This window comes from Gymnoscopelus microlampas (assembly GCF_963454915.1).
Source record: "Gymnoscopelus microlampas genome assembly, chromosome: 21".
NCBI classification, from domain to species: Eukaryota; Metazoa; Chordata; class Actinopteri; order Myctophiformes; family Myctophidae; genus Gymnoscopelus; species Gymnoscopelus microlampas.
In genome coordinates, this window is record NC_139958.1 from 44,174,973 (window position 1) to 44,198,653 (window position 23,681).

Consider the following 23,681-nt stretch of genomic DNA (forward strand, 5'->3'; position numbering starts at 1 on the left):
AATGGTTTCATCTTAACCAAAGTGTTTACCTTGCTGAGGACTCCGCTGTACTCCACCACACCCACAGGGGGCGCTGCTGCAGAATCCAACGGCTCCAAATCTTCATCAGACCCAGAAGAGTTCCAGCTCTGGCTGTCTGACATTATAGCTGAAAAAAACATACACAATATATGAAACTATTAATATATATATGACATTATAGCTGAATTTGGTTCAGTGTCTTGCTGAAGGACACTTCAACACTACCACAGGGGAAGCCGGGGATCGAACCGGAGGGGAACCATCAGATTCCCAAGCTGCTGCTCTACCTCCTGAGCACGCTGGGCAAGACCTAGCCGCAGTAGCCGGTTGAGTGTCTAAACGGAAGTACCGGAATTTGCCGGAAGAGGCTCTATTCACAGCAGCCATATTATGAAGACAGGTGTTACCAATGATACTAATGAAGGCTCTGTTCCATTCTGGTCAAACAGAGTCAGGGTGCTGATATTGTGCATGTTGGCTCACTGGAAACACTCTGTTACACCAGTGGGTCTACAGTTGGGGTCCAGGGACCCTCATGGGCTTCCAAATGGCTCCTTACAGGTGTGTAACTCTGAGAGTGTACAAATGGAACCAAATGGACCCGTAAGGGTCCATTTGGTTCCATTTGTACACTCTCAGAGTTATGGGGGCCGTGGAAACCACTGTGCTAGACTAAATGGAACAGAGCCTTCATTAGTATCATTGGTAACACCTGTGAAGGAAGTGATAATATGGCTGCTGTGCATAGAGCCTATAGACACTCTCTGCTTTAGGTCTCTCTTCTCTTTGCAGATGAGTAAGGCTTAGCCCCTTTGGGGACCCTGTTTACCTTTTTTTGTATTTGGGAAGGCGGTATCCAGGGTCCCTTGACGCTGATTGTCATGCAGGCATGTACAAGCTTGGCTAATCAGAGCCAGTAACGTAGGACGTGCAGCTAGTCAGTCACAACGCGGAGCGGCGGGACATGGGAAGTGGAGAGGAGTGTGAGAGAGGAGCTTAAGTTTTACAAAATGATTAAAAATGTTTAACAGCAACGCCGATCCCCGCCGATTAATGCAGCTTTCCGCGTCATACCACTGCAGTTGGGGGTACCTTTGAAAGACCTCTGCAACTTCTAAGTGACGAGATATTTGACTTTTTGTCTAGATGTATTTGGCTGTGGACCCCCATCTGAAAATATTTTGTACCAGAGGGAGGGACCCCCATACAAGATTTGTGTTGTTAAAATGCTTCACAAATATTCCACATTCCATCCAAGATTTTTTTTTTTTAAATAGCCAATCTAAAATTCACAATGCATTGCAATGTGATGCGTTGTGAGCTTGTAGATTAAGATTAAAGTGGTTGTACCAGCTAACTACATTTTGCTGGGGACCCATTAGAACTCCCCTCAAAGACCACTGGGGGTCCTCGGACCCTACTTTGAGAACCACAATTGAAAGAGCAACTATTTCATCCTCTTAAAAATGATATTAAATAACTTGAAATGGCAAACACAGCTAACAGACAGATATAATTGCATTATACAAATGAGGGTGTTGTATTTAGGAAGTTCTAAAGAGCAAAGCACTGTCAGTCAAATCCATGGAACTCACGAGTGTACAAATGGACCTTTGCAGTTAAATGACTGGTTAATATAACTCTGAGAGTGTACAAATGGACCTTTGCAGTTAAATGACTGGTTAATATAACTCTGAGTGTAAAAATGGACCTTTGCAGTTAAATTACTGGTTAATATAACTCTGAGCGTGTACAAATGGACCTTTGAAGTTAGATGACTGGTTAATGTAACTCTTAAGAGTGTACAAATGGACATTTATAGTTAAATTACTTAGTTAATGTAACTCTTTGAGTGTACGAATGGACCTTTGCAGTTAAATAACTGGTTAATATAACCTTGGAGTGTACAAATGGACCTTTGCAGTTAAATGACTGGTTATTATAACTCTGAGAGTGTACAAATGGACCTTTGCAGTTAAATGAATGGTTAATGTAACTCTGAGTGTACAAATGGACCTTTGCAGTTAAATGACTGGTTAATATAACTCTGAGAGTGTACAAATGGACCTTTGCAGTTAAATTACTGGTTAATGTAACTCTGAGAGTGTACAAATGGACCTTTGCAGTTAAATTACTGGTTAATGTAACTCTGAGAGTGTACAAATGGACCTTTGCAGTTAAATGACTGGTTAATGTGACTCTTGAGAGTGTACAAATGGAACCAAATGGACCCGTGAGGGTCCATTTGGTTCCATTTGCACACTCTCAAGAGTTCCACAGTGACAGAATTCAAGTCAATGCTAACTATAGTTAGCTAGACTGTCTATTTAAACCAAATGCACCTCCAACTACACATGCAATGACGCACTTACTATATATACTATATCAGCCAGTACACAGGTGTAAACAATAACCATTAATTAGCCAACACAGTCACCTTCGTAGAGAGTAGCGAGCGCTGTAATCAGTAGAGGGGGCAGAGCAGCTGTGCGACTCGGATGTTAATTTAAACGATAAAAAACGATACTCTGACGATCCCGATCGATCCCGCGTTGTTTTGTTATTGATCTCCGTACCGATCCATTACGATTCCGTTGAATCGATCACGATACATGCATTGAAATCCCTTCTGTTTTGGTGTGTGTTGTTGAAGAGAGAGAGAGGGGCGCTGGCTGGCTCTCAGGGCTGGCTTGGCTGGCTGACGTCACCGACTGCCGGGCTCCGCCCCCGTGAACTACAGTAACCCCCTCCCTCCACAGCGGTTGCCGTGGTAACCTAACCCCATGTCGGGTTATACTTCCGCAGTAGGACGGTGTGGCGCGTCCCCCCCTCCCCACCCCCCCCCAAAAACAAACATAAAGAGCAGATCTCTAATAAGCTAGCTTACATAGGCAGCTTGTAGATCTGCTCATTGTTTGACAGCAATATGATTTCTGGGGTAGAATATAAATAACGAAATAAATAGATAAATACAAAAATGGAATGATCCAAAATCAATCAATCAACAAACAAATAAACAAACACATGTATAAATAAACGGAATAATCCTAAATTGGTAAATTAGTAAATTAGTAAATAAGTAAATAAGTAAATAAGTGGAATGATCCAAAAATAGTAAACGGACCACTTCAGAACAAACGCAGCCTCACTACAGTAATAGACCAGGGGTCTTCAACGTTTTCAGGCCAAGGACCCCCTAGCTGAGAGAGAGATGAAGCAGGGACCCCCTAGCTGAGAGAGAGATGAAGCAGGGACCCCTCTATATTGTATGAAGTTTTGTTTCAGATGAAACGTTTTTTGTTTACTTGGTCTGCTCTTTTTCCCCCTCTACACCTACACCTCTCTTTGCCAAAAATAGCCGATCTGCGAGGCGTTGTGAGCTTGTAGATCTGCTATTTTTGGCTAAAGTTTTCCTCAGGAAAAGGGATGCTATATATCAAACTAAGATTTGGCGGACCCCCTGTAGTAACTCTGAGGACCCCCTAGGGTCCCGGACCCCCTGTTGAAGACCCCTGGTATAGACCAATTATTTGTTTACCAACATTGAGACTGGACGCACAGGTGGTTGTTTCATGCAATCAATTCCCAACATATTGTTTCGGGGTGCACTGGTTTCAGTTCATTCAACCTCCTCTTGTGTGTTGTAGTGAGGCGCGTCTTAGCGAGACTTGACAGAATGGGTTTCATTTGGTGCCGGCCTGCGCTCGCATACTGGTTCTGTTATCAGTGTGACGTCGACTGTTAAGGGGTCTCAGTGATATAGGTTCAGCCTCTGTGTGGACCAATGTAGGCTCTACGCCACAGCAGCCATACTGGAAAGAAATTGGGCCTCTTCCTTACTTCCTTCATAGGTGTTACCACGGTGATACTAATGAAGGCTCTGTTCCATTCTGGTCAAACAACAGAGTCAGAGTGCTGATATTGTGCATGTTTTTCTCACTGGAAGCACTCTGCTACACCAGTGGGTCTCAAGGTGTGTTCCAGGGACCCTCATGGTTCTTTGAGCGTGTTCCTTGAGCGGGTGTGTAACTGAGAGTGTACAAATGGAACCATTTGTACACTCTCAGAGTTATGGGTCCTAGCATTTAAAAGATTTGAAAACCACTTGTGCTACACTAAATGTAACAGAGCCTTCTTTAGTGTCATTGCTAACACCTAACAAGTAATTTATTTCCAATATGGCTGCTGCACACAGCCCATTCACATTCGGAGCATTTAAACCTAGCTGTACGATAATGTAACTTGTGTTCCTGGTCCATAATCTTTCATGTGTTCATTCACATGAGCTGTATGACTCACTGTTTCACAATGTGAGTATATGTGAGCCATAACACCACGAGTCATGCGGCTATCCCTGCCGAAGTTCAACTCTCTCTCTCTCTCTCTCTCTCTCTCTCTCTCTCTCTCTCTCTCTCTCTCTCTCTCTCTCTCTCTCTCTCTCTCTCTCTCTCTCTCTCTCTCTCGATTTCAAAATACTTTATTGGCATGATAAAATATGTTTAACATTGCCAAAGCATAACATAAAACAAGTCATAGCATTACTATGTGTGCAGACAACAAGTGAATAATATACAACCCAACAATGATGAATAACAAGAAATACAGTAATAATGAGAACAAGTGAATAACATACAAGGAAACAATGATAACAGTGATATTCAGCAGTTAGTGAGTTTGTTGGCTCTTCTGTCAACTGGCTGTCCCTCAGTTGATGACAACTTGATGACAACTCACACATAACGTGCATTTACACTTTTCTCCTAGAACATATAGGTCTCTCTCTCTCTCTCTCTCTCTCTCTCTCTCTCTCTCTCTCTCTCTCTCTCAGACATCTATGCAGCCCTCACACCTACGCACGGCCGATCTGACTAAAATAGCAGATTTCTGTATCTTCAAGTTCAAGTTTTATTAGAAAACATCATTGCATAACAGTATGAATCATGATGTTTCTTACAATTCAAGAGGACGCTCTATTGTAAAAACAAATCATCAAAACACATAATTTAGTCCATGAGCCAGAGCCCCAAAATTGAGCAACGATTACCAAAAGAGTTGGCCAAACCATACCTATATTAAATTGTTCATAGGGTCAATATAAGTAAATACATAATATGATAACCTTTCTTTTTAGGCATTATTTAGGAAAACATGCCCTAATTTGCATATCTAAACAATTTCAGAAAACTTGTAATACGATAAATCATTGTCTTCATGTTAGTAATCAACTGGGGAAGTTTCATTATGATAACTATTTTTTACATTTTGTGATTTTTTTTTCACAATTTTTTTTTGTACAAATGGAACCAAATGGATTTGGTTCCATTTGTACACTCTCAGAGTTACAGAACCATAAGGGTCCATTTGGTTCCTGTCCATCATTTACCTGGGGACCCCCTGGAACCCCCTCAAGTACCCCTAGAAGTCCTCGGACCCCACTTTGAGAACCAATGACCTAAGGACTCTTCAGACTGCTAGATGACTCTATCGTCAGACAAGGACCATTCTGGTTGTCCATTCACCTGTCTTCATCTGTACCCCATCAGTTGACCCCGTCTGCCCTGCCTTCTGTCTGACTGTCTGTCTGCCCATCTGTCTGTCTGTCTGCCCGTCTGTCTGTCTGTCTGTCTGTCTGTCTGTCTGCCAGAAGAGAATTGCTGGTAACCACAGCACGGCTGTACAGTGTACCCGGATCGCACGGGGCTCAGGTCGGATCAGAACACCCCCTGCAGTGGGTCAGTACCGAGTCAACCAGTTCCCTTTTTCATTGAGTATCATTTTACTCTCTGTATACACCTGTTTCTGTCCATAATCAACACTGCTGTTTCAGCTCAAACCAAGCCAACAAAAAACAGATGTCTGATTATAATGACGACGAGTCCAAGTTGCTGCGGAAGGCCAAGGAGAATCCGTTCGTCCCTGTGGGCATGGCCGGGTTTTTGGGCATCGTTGGATACAGGCTTTTGAAGATGAAGAGTCGAGGAAACACAAAGATGTCCGTTCACCTCATACACATGCGCATGGCCGCTCAGGGCTTCGTGGTGGGAGCCATGACCCGCGTCATCTATTCCATGTACAGGGATTACATCGCGAAGCCCAGAGAAGCACATCAATCCCAGGATGATAAATGAGCGTGGACTCTTTTTGGACGTACTCTTCGAATTAAGCCTCTGTCCTTCTTTGTCCCTTTTGTATTTGCTGTTACCATTGTCGATATGGCACGAATGTCACGCTAACGCCTACTACAAAGGTCTCGCACAGCCCTGCCTATCACTAGGCGCACAAGCCGAGTTTGAAGTCGACGACACAGGAAATCTGAACAGGTTTTTCAGGCCGCTATATACGCGTCCTTCAATGTTACGTTTGTGTCTCGTTCTTATTCGTTGTAGGTTCATAAAGAGACACGACGCGAAACCAACAGTACAAATGAATATAGCATGTATGTGTAGTACAGTATGGCCGTGATGAATTTTGTATTTACAAAGCCGGAAGGGATGGCAGGTAATTGCTGGAAACTATATTATATCTGGGGGTGTAAAACCACCGTTCGCAGACAAGCTAAGTTAAACTAAAGCTTTGTTGTTTGTTCAGCAATGGACTTCATTTAGACACTTCAGCTCAGAAATAACCAGACCATTAATTATCCATTTACCATTTATTAACCATTTACCATGTATGCAATGATATTGCATTCAAGTTTGGCGGTGTGACTCTGCTCTTGTGATATTAAAGATTCCCTGTGCAAAAATGTCACAGATCTTCAATCACAAAACCCCCAGAGCATAGCATAAATACAGTTTTACATAAACATTGAACCTTCAATGCCTGATTAAACTACCACGTATCATAGTACAATCCATAGAACCACAGTACAAACACAGAATCATAGTACAATCCATAGAACCACAGTACAATACACAGACTCATAGTATAATCCAGAGAACCACAGTACAAAACACAGAATCAACCTATAACAATATGAACTAAGTGCCACAGGGAGGAGGCCGGGGAGGTGGAGGGCATTTGAAAACCTACAGCTGTACAACCTGCAATGACAGCTAAGCATGTAGAATGAACAGAGAGCAGAAGCTGCTTAAATGACCCGCCAGTGTTGCACTGTGGGTATGAGGGCGTGAGTGAGTTGGCTTGAAGCGAATGAGAATGACAAGAGGTTGAACGTGCTGACTTAAAGGAGTACAACTGTATAAGCGAAGGGGGAGGGGTCCGGGGAGTGTGAATGAAGAATATAAACATTCTGCTTTCCGTGTCTACATGAACTATCGTTACACTGAGTTAGTCGTTTAGCTGTAACCAGTAACCAGCTGTAACCAGTAATCGCAAGTCGCTTTGGATAAAAGCGTCTGCTAAATGACTGTAATGTAATGTAATGTAATGTAATCAGCGAGAGAATCGCTGCAAAGGCCAGGGGGGGGGGGGGGGGGGTGTATAGAATAATTAGCAGCGTCGTGCGTTTAATCGCAACAAAAACATTTAATACAGTCAGCGGATCAGAGACTGCTGCTGTCCACGGACGGAGAGCCCACAGCAAACTGTACTGAAGGCTCAGGCTACAGAAAGTAAACTAAGGAAATGGAAGCACGTTTACCATACGACAGCACGTCAGTGTGTTCATAGGGATCATCATTGCAGATACTTTGCGCAGTCTCACTCTTCCGTGGGCTCGCCACATGCGTGAACACAACGCAGTGCACACGTGATCCTTGCAAAGACGCTCATAACACCCTTTGCCGCTGTTTGAAAAAGCAATAATATAAAATATATATAGTAATACGATACGGATGTGTGCGCCCGCGACAATGTTGTGACATTTTTGTTATTGTGCTACCAAAAATATCGGTACATGCCTATAGCGAACAAAGGCGGTTGCTTCCCCACTCAAACGCACTTGCCCGTCGGCCAGCCTGAAAGCAAACTTCACTTGGCCAAACATTTTATTTACTCGCCACGGGCAGTCGGACAACCGTCGGTGTCACCTATGTGAGCTGCTGCTCCATTTATGGTTCTACTGATGACATCATCAACATTATATCAAATAATAACCGGCGTCAATGGTGATGTGGGGTTGCTCTCCATATGTCGTAGACTACAGCGATATGGCATATCACGTTGTGAATCGTTGTTTGTTCTGGATTCTCCGGAGGCGACAACCTAAAGATCGTCACAGGGAGAGAACCTTCAACACGTTGATCCAACGAACTAGTTCCTCTGTTTCCACCTGGCACCAGAACCAGAAGATCTCGCGAAGCAATGGAAACACCGCTGGTCTTCTTGGCGCAGGAACGCACACATCAGGAAGTGGCCAGGGTGGTTCCTCTTGGGAAACCCTGCACCTTGGGTTCTGGTTTGGAGCTAGTTCCGTGGCCCTTTTGACTAGTGGCAAGGAGGATGGACAAGACAGAAGAACCAGACTTTCACGTCTTGCACAGATGATCGATGTGGTGGGAAGACTAGAAGACTATCTGACTAGTGACAAGGAGGATGGACAAGACAGAAAAAACAGACTTTCACGTCTTGGACAGATCATCGATGTGGTGGGAAGACTAGAAGACTATCTGACTAGTGACAAGGAGGATGGACAAGACAGAAGAACCAGACTTTCACGTCTTGGACAGATCATCGATGTGGTGGGAAGACTAGAAGACTATCTGACTAGTGGCAAGGAGGATGGACAAGACAGAAGAACCACACTTTCACGTCTTGCACAGATCATCGATGTGGTGGGAAGATCCGATCCTGCTGTTGTGCTCATTCGTTCAACGACGGGGGAGGGCGGTGGATGGAGCTCCTGCTCTGGTTTCATTGTCAGTAGTGATGGCCTCATTGTCACCTGTGCCCATTGTTTGGCCGAGAACGAGAAGATCCGTGTGAAGCTGACCAATGGACGGACGCACGATGCCACCGTGCAAGACGTGGACAAAGTGGCAGACGTCGCCACGATCAAGATAAATGCCAAGCATCCCTTACCCACCCTCACTGTTAGGCCTTCCGCTGATGATCAGCAAGGGGAGTTTGTGGTTGTCATAGGCAACCCTAGTAACCAACACACCGTTACGTCCGGAATTGTCAGCTCGGTGCAGATAACCGGCAAGGAGCTCCGCCTTGACAACTCTCGCCATACTCTGGATTACATCCAGTATGACGCTCCCTCCAAGCCTGGCAGTTCCGGAAGTCCCTTGATTAACTTGGATGGCGAGGTTATTGGTATGCAAGCCATGACGAGGCATAAAGAGATTTCCATCGCCATTTCCTCTGATCATTTAAGACATTTACTGGACAAAGAGGCAGACAAAAAGGAATAAAACAAGAAAAATATGACACAGTCATATAATACCATGTTGCTCTCTCCAGCGTCCCCGCACGGAACCAAATGGACCCGTGGTCCTGTACCCTTTCGCTCGCGGACTAACAAAAATGGCCAAAATGCTAGTAAGTAGTAAATCGTTTATGAACGGAGCTAAATCAGTTTGTGTGCCTCAGTAAGGGCTTGTGTGCGTTGTCTTGTTTTTTCCTGGGTCGCTGTTGGAGACGGGGCTCTGTGTATGAGGAGTCAAGTCAATAGTTTGTTTGGTGGCGACGACCACACTGTTTTTTCACGCAACAGCGCCACAGACCATAGAGATACATACAGTGGCCGAACACAGTATTGTGGGTCGTCTTTAGGTCCCATATTCTGAGAGGACATTGAGCCCTCATTGGCTAAAGGACCAGCCAATGAGGAAAAAGTCACGCAAAATTCACGACTGCAAGTGTAGGTTTTGCAATCTGGTACAAGAGGAAAAAACAGAAAGCTGACTCCGAGACCAAACGCACATATATCAGTGTGGAGTTGTTGACACTAACAGCTCCAAGTATTATCAATGAGCTGAAGTCCATAACTTATCACAATGGTTCTCAAAGTGGGGTCCGGGGAAAAGAAAAATATCAAAAATGTTTGGAGACTTTTGAATAATTTTGACCGGCGAGGCCGCATGATCACACACACACACACACACACACACACACACACACACACACACACACACACACACACACACACACACACACACACCACACACACACACACACACACACACACACACACACACACACACACACACACACACACACACACACACACACACACGATCCCCACATAAATGAGTTAATATTCAGTATCAGTACGACCCCTTTAACCCTTGATAACTCTAAGAGTTATGGGGGTCCTTGAAATTAAAAGGTTTGAGAACCACTGATCTAGGAATACATAAAACATTCCATTAATAATTGTTAAAGTGCAGCTACAAGTTTTTTTGTTGTTGTCACATTCCTAAGGTAGCTAGGCAGCGGTTCCGGTAGGAGACACAAAGGAGACTTTGTGTCTCCTACCAGAACCGCTGGCGGTCATCACATTATTATGAAAGTCAAGTTAAATAACAGTGCAGAAGAGAACCAAATATATAACTCAATCATTTCTCATTTTTCATTTCATTTATTTATTTATTTCGAACATATCAAAAATATATAAATGAGAAAAGACAAAGAAGAAAAAAAGAAAGAATCAATAAAAATAAAAAACAACACCAAAATGATTTCAACATCCTTGAATTATAGTTCATGTTCGAAAAAGTAGTAGGAAGAAGTTTTGTGACAACTTATCAGGTCCTACCCCTTCTTTATGTCTCAAATATCTCAAACTTTAAGAAAAGATATTTTGGCTTTGCGCCCCAGTGTTTACACACCTTCCTTTAAACAACAAAAACAAGTTAAAAATATAGCTGCAAGCAGCAATGAGCGGTTTCGAGAAAACTGGCAGAGTGGCAGACTGGCAGAGTGGCAGACTGGCAGACTGGCAGACTGGCAGAGTGGCAGACTGGACAGTGACAGAGTGACAGACAGACAGTGACAGAGTGGCAGACAGACACTGACAGACTGGCGGACAGACTGTGACAGACTGGCAGACTGGCAGAGTGGCAGACTGGCAGACTGGCAGAATGTGACAGACTGGCAGACTGGCAGACTGTGACAGAGTGGCAGACTGGCAGACTGGCAGACTGTGGCAGACTGGCAGACAGACAGACTGTGGCAGACTGGCAGACAGACAGACAGACAGTGACAGAGTGGCAGACTGGCAGACTGTGACAGACTGGCAGACTGGCAGACTGTGACAGAGTGGCAGACTGGCAGACTGCCAGACTGTGACAGAGTGGCAGACTGACAGACTGTGACAGACTGGCAGACTGGCAGACTGTGACAGAGTGGCAGACTGGCAGACTGTGACAGAGTGGCAGACTGGCAGACTGTGACAGAGTGGCAGACTGGCAGACAGACAGACAGACTGTGACAGAGTGGCAGACAGAGAGAGAGAGAGAGAGAGAGAGAGAGAGAGAGAGAGAGAGAGAGAGAGAGAGAGAGAAGAAAGAGAGAGAGAAGAAAGAGAGAGAGAAAGAGAGAAGGGAGAGAGAGGCAGTGAGAAAGAGAGGCAGTAAGAGAGAGAGAGAGCGAGAGAGAAGAAGTGAACATGCATTAATTAACAAAGTCATGATTTTTATTCAGTAAATTATATTTGGACCGCTTAAATTGGGGTTTGAACCAGGGACCTATAGACTTGTGGGTAGACAGTGTAAAGGATAATTCCAGGTCTGTTCATGAAAGTCCTTGCGGTCTTGTTTCCAATGAGGGCCTGTGAGCAATTAGGGGTTAAGAGTCTTGCTCAGGGACAAATTACTTTTCATCGACACATTTGCTGGCCTGGCCTGGAATCGTACCCGGGGCAACCAGGGCCTTTGGCTCTCTAGGTGGGCTCACTAACCACTCAGCTATGGCCACAGTACAGACTGAGCCATTGGATAGAGAGAATTGGATTTCATATGTGGTAAGTTATCATACAGCATGGGTTGCTTATTATATACATACAAGCTCATAACGCGTCACATTGTAGATCGGCTGTATGTGGTTACTGTAGGTGTTGTATTAATAATTACATCTGCAAAGTAACAAGTAACTAAAGCTGTCATCTGCTGTAATTGTAGTAGAGTAGAGTAGTAAAGTAAAAGTACCTAAAAATTGTACTGTGCATGTGGCAGGTGTGATTGGTGATGAGTGAGAGCAGGTGAGAGGGGTGGATCCAATCCATGGGAATAGGGGGAATTCCAAATGATGATCACCTGAACGCATTGTTGGGGACAGGGATCGAACCAGCGACCTATGGATTCACAGGCTGCCTCTCTTCTCATTGAGCTAAAGATATGGCCTCCCTGATGGTGTCTGTTGACATCTATAGCTTTTTCCGTCCTATAGGTTCTTCCGGTGTGAGATTGTAGATCGGCTATTTTCACAAGAAAGTATGTCATACATAAAAAACAACTACTCTCAAAAGCATTTCGTGTTATTGTCTAAACATTGCACATGTCTGAATTAACAGGGTCATGTTTTGTACAATGCAATTTATAAGTGAACTGTAATAAGTGGGATTTGAACCAGGGACCTTCGGCACATGAGACTCACACTCTACTGGTGGAGCTATCCAATACACAGCCTTAGACAGTGAAAAGGGAGAATCCAACAAAACAAAACAAAAGGGCGAATGAAGTACGTCATACATTGAAAATAACTACTTTCAAGTATGCATTTCTCGTCATCTTTAACAATTGCACATGTATTCATTGATATAGTCATGTTGTGTGCAATGCAATTATAATGAAGTCTACCTGAGGTGGGATTTGAACCGGCTACCCTATGGTTTCAAGGCAGATGATTAAGCGATCAAGCTATTGAACCAACACACCTGAACCTGTGAAAAAGGGCCTCAAACATGTATTTGACACAGTTTCACGCAAATTGCTCAGAAATCCTGGATTTAAATGTTTTTCAAACTGCTCAAAATTGCAGACAATCTAAGGGCAGAGCTTACTGGTCAAAGTGATACATGTGTTCCTCATGAGTCAAGGCACATGTGTAAGCAGGTTTAACGGCTGTCGGCCAAACGAGGCATGACTTTTGCCTGTTTAAAGTTTGCATTTTCAAAAAATTGCTATAGCGCCCCCCTTTGACCTATTGGAGTAAGATTGGTTTCAGTGATACTTGGAAGGACCCTCTACAATATTGCAAAGTGTCAAACAAATGTGAGTCTGCATGTATGTGTTAGGGGCAGATGAATAATTGTCATAAAACTGCAATATTCATTGGCTTATAAAAGCTTAACGTTTTCACTTATGGAAAATCCGCTTGCTCACGTCTGTCGGCATTGGTCCAAAGTTCATGTGTATACAGTTTCGTACAGATTGCTCAATCTGTACGAAGGAAGAGTCTTTTTTACTGCTTTTCATAGAATTCGAAATGGTGGGAGATTTAAAGGTCAGAGGTCAAAAGTCAAACAGTGAAAGTTGTTAGGCATGAGGAGACGCATGTGTGCATTGAAGTTTCATGGCTGTGGGTCAAACAGGGCATGAGTTGTACTTGTTCAAAGTTGCCATGTTCAATTGAGTGCTACAGCGCCACCCTTTGGCCAATGTTTGTGAGTTTCGGGTTTTCGCCGTTTGGCATAGCCCTCTACCATATTGCCGAATTTCATAAAAAGTGACCAGGCGGTTAGGCCAGAACTGGCAAAACCGGCGGAAGAATAATAATAAATATAGCTGCAAGCAGCGATAATACAGGGCCAGGAGAGAGAAAGAGAAATGATAATTCCTTTAACAGGTCAGTTCAAGAAAGTCCTTGCGGTCTTGTTTCCAGTGAGGGCCTGTGAGCAATTAGCAGTTAAGAGTCTTGCTCAGGGACGAATTTCATTTCATCGACACATTAGCTACCCGCTGGCCTGGAATCGTACCTGGGACAACCAGAGCCTCTGGCTCCCTAGGTAGGCTCACTAACCACTCAGCTATGGCCGCCCCTCAGAGAGAGAGAGAGAGAGAGAGAGAGAGAGAGAGAGAGAGAGAGAGAGAGAGAGAGAGAGAGAGAGAGAGAGAGAGAGAGAGAGAGAGAGAGAGAGAGAGAGAGAGAGAGAGAGAGAGAGAGAGAGAGAGAGAGAGAGAGAGAGAGAGAGAGAGACATGGACACGGAATAGATTGAAGATAGAAACGGAATAGATTGAAGAGACAGAGAGAGAGACAGACATGGAAACGGAATAGATTGAAGAGAAAGACATGGAAACGGAATAGATTGAAGAGAAAGACATGGAAACGGAATAGATTGAAGAGAGAGAGAGCCATGGAAACGGAATAGATTGAGTCATGTTTTTTGCAATTCAACTTAAATGAGTGTGCATCAAGTGAGGCTTGAACCAGCAACCTTGCGGTCGTGAGGCACTCTTAGGTAGCTGCAACACTACCTATAGTGCTATAGCTTTGTCCAGGCTGATGTTGTCTGTTGAGGATGACAAACGCTTGCCTTCTGTCATGACCCAAGCCCCTGTTTCACTAACACTAAGATCACTCGTTCACAAACCATTTACCAATGAAGAAATTGTACATCTCCTCAGAAGCAAAACTAGTGAAAGTAGCCGATCTACAAGCTCACAAACCATTAAAAGTTGTCAGATTGTACATCGGCTATTTTCACAATGAAGTATGTTATACATTGAAAAAACATACTCTCATTGCTATCTGAAAAGTTGTGAGATTGTAGATCAGCTGTATGTATAAAACACTCAATTAAGTATTTCATGTTATCTTTAACAATTGCAGATGTATTCATTGATAGTCATGTTGTGTGAAATGCAACTTAGATGAAGTCTGCACCAAGTGAGGCTTGAACTGGTGACCTTCAGGTTGTGGGGCACACATTTAAGCGAGAAGCCCCCAACAGACAAGAACCTGTGAAAGGAGATCACACAGATGATACAGTTTCACGCAAATAGCTGAAAAATCCTGGGTTTAAGTGTTTTTCAAACTGCTCAAGATTGCGGACAATCTAAGGGCGGTGCTTACTGGTCAACGTGATAGATGTGTTCCTCATTAGTCAAGGCACATGTGTAAGCAGGTCTAATGGCTGTCGGCCAAACGAGGCATGACTTTTGCCTGTTTAAAGTTTGCATTTTCCAAAAATTGCTATAGCGCCCCCGTTTGACCAATTGGAGTAAGATTGGTTTCAGTGATATTTGGAATGGCCCTTTACATTTCTGCAAAGTTTCAAAGAATGGTAAGTCTGCATGTATGTGTTAGGGGCAGATGAATAATTGTCATAAAACTGCAATATTCATTGGCTCATTAAAGCTTCATTTTTTCACTTATGGAAAATATTTTGCAAACGTTTTTTGGCATAGGTCCAAAGTTCATGTGTAAAAAGTTTCGTGCAGATTACTCAAAAATCCCAGGAGGAGATAGGTTTTAACTGTTTTTCATATAATTCAAAATGGTAGGAGATCTAAAGGTCAGAGGTCAAAAGTCAGAGTGTGAAAGTTGTTCAGCATAAGGAGACGCATGTGTGCATCGAAGTTTCATGGCTGTAGGTGAAACAGGGCATGAGTTGTACCTGTTCAAAGTTGGCATTTTTCAATTGAGTGCTATAGCGCCACCTTTTGACGAAAGATTGTGAGAATTATTTCTTGATCGTTTTTCATGACCATCTATCATATGGCCGAGTTTCATAAAAAGCGACTGCACGGTTCAGCCAGAACTGCCAAAAGTGGCAGAAGAAGAAACGGAATAATCAGAATAACAATACGGGTCCATGCTGGAAGCCTGGCCCCGTAAATATAGCTGCAAGCAGCAATTAGCGGTTTCGAGAATAATGGCAGACTGGCAGACTGTGACAAGAGTGGCAGACTGGCAGACTGGCAGACTTTGACAGAGTGGCAGACTGGCAGACTGGCAGACTGGCAGACTTTGACAGAGTGGCAGACTGGCAGAGTGGCAGACTGTGACAGAGTGGCAGACTGGCAGACTGGCAGACTGTGACAGACTGTGGCAGACTGGCAGACTGGCAGACAGACAGACTGTGGCAGACTGGCAGACTGGCAGACAGACAGACAGACAGTGACAGAGTGGCAGACTGGCAGACTGTGACAGACTGGCAGACTGGCAGACTGTGACAGAGTGGCAGACAGACAAACAGACAGACTGTGACAGAGTGGCAGAGTGGCAGACTGGCAGACAGACAGACAGTGACAGAGTGGCAGACTGGCAGACTGGCAGACAGACAGACTGTGGCAGACTGGCAGACTGGCAGACAGACAGACAGTGACAGAGTGGCAGACTGGCAGACAGACAGACAGACTGTGACAGAGTGGCAGACTGGCAGACAGACAGACAGACAGTGACAGAGTGGCAGACTGGCAGACAGACAGACAGTGACAGAGTGGCAGACAGGCAGACAGACAGACTGTGACAGAGTGACAGAGTGGCAGACTGGCAGACTGGCAGACAGACAGACAGACAGACAGTGACAGAGTGGCAGACTGGCAGACAGACAGACAGTGACAGAGTGGCAGACAGGCAGACAGACAGACTGTGACAGAGAGAGAGAGAGAGAGAGAGAGAGAGAGAGAGAGAGAGAGAGAGAGAGAGAGAGAGAGAGAGAGAGAGAGAGAGAGAGAGAGAGCAAAGTGCACATGTCTGAATTAACAGGGTCATGTTTTGCATAATGCAATTTAAATGTAAACTTTGACAAGTGGGGTTTGAGCCGTGGACCTTTGGCACATGAGACTAACACTGTATTGATCAAGCTATTCAATCCACAGCCTTGGTCAGTGAGAAGGGAGAATCCAACAAAACAAAACAAAACAAAAGAGGGAATGAAGTACATCATACATTGAAAACAACTACTCTCAATAAGCGTTTCATTTAACAATTGCATGTTTATTCATTGATACAGTCATGTTGTGTGTAATGCAATTGAGTTGAGGTCTGCATGAGGTGAGATTTGAACCGGCGACGCTTTGGTATCAAGGCAGATGATTAAGCCATTGGGCCAACAGACCCGAACTGATGAAAAGGGAGTTCACACACATGACACACTTTCACGCAAATTGCTCAGAAATACTGGATTTAAATGTTTTTCAAACTGCTCAAAATTGCAGACAATCTAAGGGCGGAGTTTACTGGTTAACAATTGCACATGTATTCATTGATACAGTCATGTTGTGTGCAATGCAATTATAATGAATTCTACATGACGTGGGATTCGAACCAGGAACCCTGTGGTTTCAAGGCAGATGATTAAGCCATTGGGCCAACAGACCTGTACTAGTGAAAAGGGAGTTCACACACATGACACACTTTCACGCAAATTGCTCAGAAATCCTTGGTTTAAATGTTTTTCAAACTGCTCAATATATTTCGGAATGGAAACTAGTGGAAAATAGTCGATCTACAAGCTCACAACGCGTTGCTATCTAAAAAGGTGTGAGATTGTAGATCGGCTATTTTCACAAGAAAGTATGTCATACATAAAAAAAAACTACTCTCAAAAGCATTTTGTGTTATTGTCTAAACATTGCACTTGTCTGAATTAACAGGGTCATGTTTTGTACAATGCAATTTAAATGTGAACTGTAATAAGTGGGATTCGAACCAGGGACCTTCGGCACATGAGACTCACACTCTACTGGTGGAGCTATCCAATACACAGCTTTAGACAGTGAAAAGGGAGAATCCAACAAAACAAAACAAAAGCGCGAATGAAGTACATCATACATTGAAAATAACTACTTTCAAGTATGCATTTCTCGTCATCTTTAACAATTGCACATGTATTCATTGATATAGTCATGTTGTGTGCAATGCAATTATAATTAAGTCTACCTGAGGTGGGATTCGAACCGGCTACCCTATAGTTTCAAGGCAGATGATTAAGCGATCAAGCTATTGAACCAACACACCTGAACCTGTGAAAAAGGGCCTCAAACATGTATTTGACACAGTTTCATGCAAATTGCTCAGAAATCCTGGATTTAAATGTTTTTCAAACTGCTCAAAATTGCAGACAATCTAAGGGCAGAGCTTACTGGTCAAAGTGATACATGTGTTCCTCATGAGTCAAGGCACATGTGTAAGCAGGTTTAACGGCTGTCGGCCAAACGAGGCATGACTTTTGCCTGTTTAAAGTTTGCATTTTCAAAAAATTGCTATAGCGCCCCCTTTGACCAATTGGAGTAAGATTGGTTTCAGTGATACTTGGAAGGACCCTCTACAATATTGCAAAGTGTCAAACAAATGTGAGTCTGCATGTATGTGTTAGGGGCAGATGAATAATTTAAAAAAAGCTGCAATTTTCATTGGCTTATAAAAGCTTAACGTTTTCACTTATGGAAAATCCGCTTGCTCACGTCTGTCGGCATTGGTCCAAAGTTCATGTGTATACAGTTTCGTACAGATTGCTCAATCTGTACGAAGGAAGAGTCTTTTTTACTGCTTTTCATAGAATTCGAAATGGTGGGAGATTTAAAGGTCAGAGGTCAAAAGTCAAACAGTGAAAGTTGTTAGGCATGAGGAGACGCATGTGTGCATCGAAGTTTCATGGCTGTGGGTCAAACAGGGCATGAGTTGTACTTGTTCAAAGTTGCCATGTTCAATTGAGTGCTACAGCGCCACCCTTTGGCCAATGTTTGTGAGTTTCGGGTTTTCGCCGTTTGGCATAGCCCTCTACCATATTGCCGAATTTCATAAAAAGTGACCAGGCGGTTAGGCCAGAACTGGCAAAACCGGCGGAAGAATAATAATAAATATAGCTGCAAGCAGCAATTAGCGGTTTCGAGAATAATGGCAGACTGGCAGACTGTGACAAGAGTGGCAGACTGGCAGACTGGCAGACTTTGACAGAGTGGCAGACTGGCAGACTGGCAGACTGGCAGACTTTGACAGAGTGGCAGACTGGCAGAGTGGCAGACTGTGACAGAGTGGCAGACTGGCAGACTGGCAGACTGTGACAGACTGTGGCAGACTGGCAGACTGGCAGACAGACAGACTGTGGCAGACTGGCAGACTGGCAGACAGACAGACAGTGACAGAGTGGCAGACTGGCAGACTGTGACAGACTGGCAGACTGGCAGACTGTGACAGAGTGGCAGACAGACAAACAGACAGACTGTGACAGAGTGGCAGAGTGGCAGACTGGCAGACAGACAGACAGTGACAGAGTGGCAGACTGGCAGACTGGCAGACAGACAGACTGTGGCAGACTGGCAGACTGGCAGACAGACAGACAGTGACAGAGTGGCAGACTGGCAGACAGACAGACAGACTGTGACAGAGTGGCAGACTGGCAGACAGACAGACAGACAGTGACAGAGTGGCAGACTGGCAGACAGACAGACAGTGACAGAGTGGCAGACAGGCAGACAGACAGACTGTGACAGAGTGACAGAGTGGCAGACTGGCAGACTGGCAGACAGACAGACAGACAGACAGTGACAGAGTGGCAGACTGGCAGACAGACAGACAGTGACAGAGTGGCAGACAGGCAGACAGACAGACTGTGACAGAGAGAGAGAGAGAGAGAGAGAGAGAGAGAGAGAGAGAGAGAGAGAGAGAGAGAGAGAGAGAGAGAGAGAGAGAGAGAGAGAGAGAGAGAGCAAAGTGCACATGTCTGAATTAACAGGGTCATGTTTTGCATAATGCAATTTAAATGTAAACTTTGACAAGTGGGGTTTGAGCCGTGGACCTTTGGCACATGAGACTAACACTGTATTGATCAAGCTATTCAATCCACAGCCTTGGTCAGTGAGAAGGGAGAATCCAACAAAACAAAACAAAACAAAAGAGGGAATGAAGTACATCATACATTGAAAACAACTACTCTCAATAAGCGTTTCATTTAACAATTGCATGTTTATTCATTGATACAGTCATGTTGTGTGTAATGCAATTGAGTTGAGGTCTGCATGAGGTGAGATTTGAACCGGCGACGCTTTGGTATCAAGGCAGATGATTAAGCCATTGGGCCAACAGACCCGAACTGATGAAAAGGGAGTTCACACACATGACACACTTTCACGCAAATTGCTCAGAAATACTGGATTTAAATGTTTTTCAAACTGCTCAAAATTGCAGACAATCTAAGGGCGGAGTTTACTGGTTAACAATTGCACATGTATTCATTGATACAGTCATGTTGTGTGCAATGCAATTATAATGAATTCTACATGACGTGGGATTCGAACCAGGAACCCTGTGGTTTCAAGGCAGATGATTAAGCCATTGGGCCAACAGACCTGTACTAGTGAAAAGGGAGTTCACACACATGACACACTTTCACGCAAATTGCTCAGAAATCCTTGGTTTAAATGTTTTTCAAACTGCTCAATATATTTCGGAATGGAAACTAGTGGAAAATAGTCGATCTACAAGCTCACAACGCGTTGCTATCTAAAAAGGTGTGAGATTGTAGATCGGCTATTTTCACAAGAAAGTATGTCATACATAAAAAAAAACTACTCTCAAAAGCATTTTGTGTTATTGTCTAAACATTGCACTTGTCTGAATTAACAGGGTCATGTTTTGTACAATGCAATTTAAATGTGAACTGTAATAAGTGGGATTCGAACCAGGGACCTTCGGCACATGAGACTCACACTCTACTGGTGGAGCTATCCAATACACAGCTTTAGACAGTGAAAAGGGAGAATCCAACAAAACAAAACAAAAGCGCGAATGAAGTACATCATACATTGAAAATAACTACTTTCAAGTATGCATTTCTCGTCATCTTTAACAATTGCACATGTATTCATTGATATAGTCATGTTGTGTGCAATGCAATTATAATTAAGTCTACCTGAGGTGGGATTCGAACCGGCTACCCTATAGTTTCAAGGCAGATGATTAAGCGATCAAGCTATTGAACCAACACACCTGAACCTGTGAAAAAGGGCCTCAAACATGTATTTGACACAGTTTCATGCAAATTGCTCAGAAATCCTGGATTTAAATGTTTTTCAAACTGCTCAAAATTGCAGACAATCTAAGGGCAGAGCTTACTGGTCAAAGTGATACATGTGTTCCTCATGAGTCAAGGCACATGTGTAAGCAGGTTTAACGGCTGTCGGCCAAACGAGGCATGACTTTTGCCTGTTTAAAGTTTGCATTTTCAAAAAATTGCTATAGCGCCCCCTTTGACCAATTGGAGTAAGATTGGTTTCAGTGATACTTGGAAGGACCCTCTACAATATTGCAAAGTGTCAAACAAATGTGAGTCTGCATGTATGTGTTAGGGGCAGATGAATAATTTAAAAAAAGCTGCAATTTTCATTGGCTTATAAAAGCTTAACGTTTTCACTTATGGAAAATCCGCTTGGTTACGTCTGTCGGCATTGGTCCAAAGTTCATGTGTATACAGTTTCGTACAGATTGCTCATAAATTGCACCATATTGCCGAATTTCATAAGAAGTGACCAGGCGGTTAGGCCAGAACTGGCAAAAACGGCGGAAGAATAATAATGAAAGTGTAGAGATGTAATAGGGTTCGAAGCCTGATAGGCTCTCGAAACCTAATGAAGTACATCATACATTGAAAACAAGTACTCTCAATAAGCGTTTCATTTAACAATTGCATGTTTATTCATTGATACAGTCATGTTGTGTGTAATGCAATTGAGTTGAGGTCTGCATGAGGTGAGATTTGAACCGGCGACGCTCTGGTATCAAGGCAGATGATTAAGCCATTGGGCCAACAGACCCGAACTGATGAAAAGGGAGTTCACACACATGACACACTTTCACGCAAATTGCTCAGAAATACTGGATTTAAATGTTTTTCAAACTGCTCAAAATTGCAGACAATCTAAGGGCGGAGTTTACTGGTTAACAATTGCACATGCATTCATTGATACAGTCATGTTGTGTGCAATGCAATTATAATGAATTCTACATGACGTGGGATTCGAACCAGGAACCCTGTGGTTTCAAGGCAGATGATTAAGCCATTGGGCCAACAGACCTGTACTAGTGAAAAGGGAGTTCACACACATGACACACTTTCACGCAAATTGCTCAGAAATCCTTGGTTTAAATGTTTTTCAAACTGCTCAATATATTTCGGAATGGAAACTAGTGGAAAATAGTCGATCTACAAGCTCACAACGCGTTGCTATCTAAAAAGGTGTGAGATTGTAGATCGGCTATTTTCACAAGAAAGTATGTCATACATAAAAAAAAACTACTCTCAAAAGCATTTCGTGTTATTGTCTAAACATTGCACTTGTCTGAATTAACAGGATCATGTTTTGTACAATGCAATTTAAATGTGAACTGTAATAAGTGGGATTCGAACCAGGGACCTTCGGCACATGAGACTCACACTCTACTGGTGGAGCTATCCAATACACAGCCTTAGACAGTGAAAAGGGAGAATCCAACCAAACAAAACAAAAGCGCGAATGAAGTACGTCATACATTGAAAAGAACTACTTTCAAGTATGCATTTCTCGTCATCTTTAACAATTGCACATGTATTCATTGGTATAGTCATGTTGTGTGCAATGCAATTATAATTAAGTCTACCTGAGGTGGGATTCGAACCGGCTACCCTATGGTTTCAAGGCAGATGATTAAGCGATCAAGCTATTGAACCAACACACCTGAACCTGTGAAAAAGGGCCTCAAACATGTATTTGACACAGTTTCATGCAAATTGCTCAGAAATCCTGGATTTAAATGTTTTTCAAACTGCTCAAAATTGCAGACAATCTAAGGGCAGAGCTTACTGGTCAAAGTGATACATGTGTTCCTCATGAGTCAAGGCACATGTGTAAGCAGGTTTAACGGCTGTCGGCCAAACGAGGCATGACTTTTGCCTGTTTAAAGTTTGCATTTTCAAAAAATTGCTATAGCGCCCCCCTTTGACCAATTGGAGTAAGATTGGTTTCAGTGATACTTGGAAGGACCCTCTACAATATTGCAAAGTGTCAAACAAATGTGAGTCTGCATGTATGTGTTAGGGGCAGATGAATAATTTAAAAAAAGCTGCAATTTTCATTGGCTTATAAAAGCTTAACGTTTTCACTTATGGAAAATCCGCTAAGTTACGTTTGTCGGCATTGGTCCAAAGTTCATGTGTATACAGTTTCGTACAGATTGCTCATAAATCCCAGGAGAAGTGATTTTTTTACTGCTTTTTACTGCTTTTCATAGAATTCGAAATGGTGGGAGATCTAAAGGTCAGAGGTCAAAAGTCAAACAGTGAAAGTTGTTAGGCATGAGGAGACGCATGTGTGCATCGAAGTTTCATGGCTGTGGGTCAAACAGGGCATGAGTTGTACCTGTTCAAAGTTGGCATATTTCAATTGAGTGCTACAGCGCCACCCTTTGGCCAATGTTTGTGAGTTTCGGGTTTTCGCCGTTTGGCATAGCCCTCTACCATATTGCCGAATTTCATAAAAAGTGACCAGGCGGTTAGGCCAGAACTGGCAAAACCGGCGGAAGAATAATAATAAATATAGCTGCAAGCAGCAATTAGCGGTTTCGAGAATAATGGCAGACTGGCAGACTGTGACAAGAGTGGCAGACTGGCAGACTGGCAGACTTTGACAGAGTGGCAGACTGGCAGACTGGCAGACTGGCAGACTGGCAGACTTTGACAGAGTGGCAGACTGGCAGACTGTGACAGAGTGGCAGACTGGCAGACTGGCAGACTGTGACAGACTGTGGCAGACTGGCAGAGAGACAGACTGTGGCAGACTGGCAGACTGGCAGACAGACAGACAGACAGTGACAGAGTGGCAGACTGTGACA

At 43.6% G+C, this 23,681-nt stretch overlaps 2 protein-coding genes across 2 annotated transcripts in view; one reads left to right on the forward strand and one right to left on the reverse strand.

The window, feature by feature from the left end:
- LOC311038259 (ceramide transfer protein-like) overlaps positions 1 to 2,705 on the reverse strand; it is a 36,499-nt gene extending 33,794 nt beyond the window's left edge. The window contains exons 1-2 of the mRNA XM_084047658.1: positions 2,459 to 2,705; positions 30 to 148 (exon numbers count right to left, since the gene is read on the reverse strand). Coding sequence (XP_083903784.1) covers positions 30 to 143 — 114 coding nt within the window. The 5' untranslated portion in view covers positions 144 to 148; positions 2,459 to 2,705. The remainder of the gene's footprint in view (positions 1 to 29; positions 149 to 2,458) is intronic.
- Positions 1 to 23,681, forward strand: part of LOC311038260 (GTPase IMAP family member 8-like) — a 487,341-nt gene that overhangs the window by 152,743 nt on the left and 310,917 nt on the right. The gene's annotated exons all lie outside the window — the stretch shown is intronic.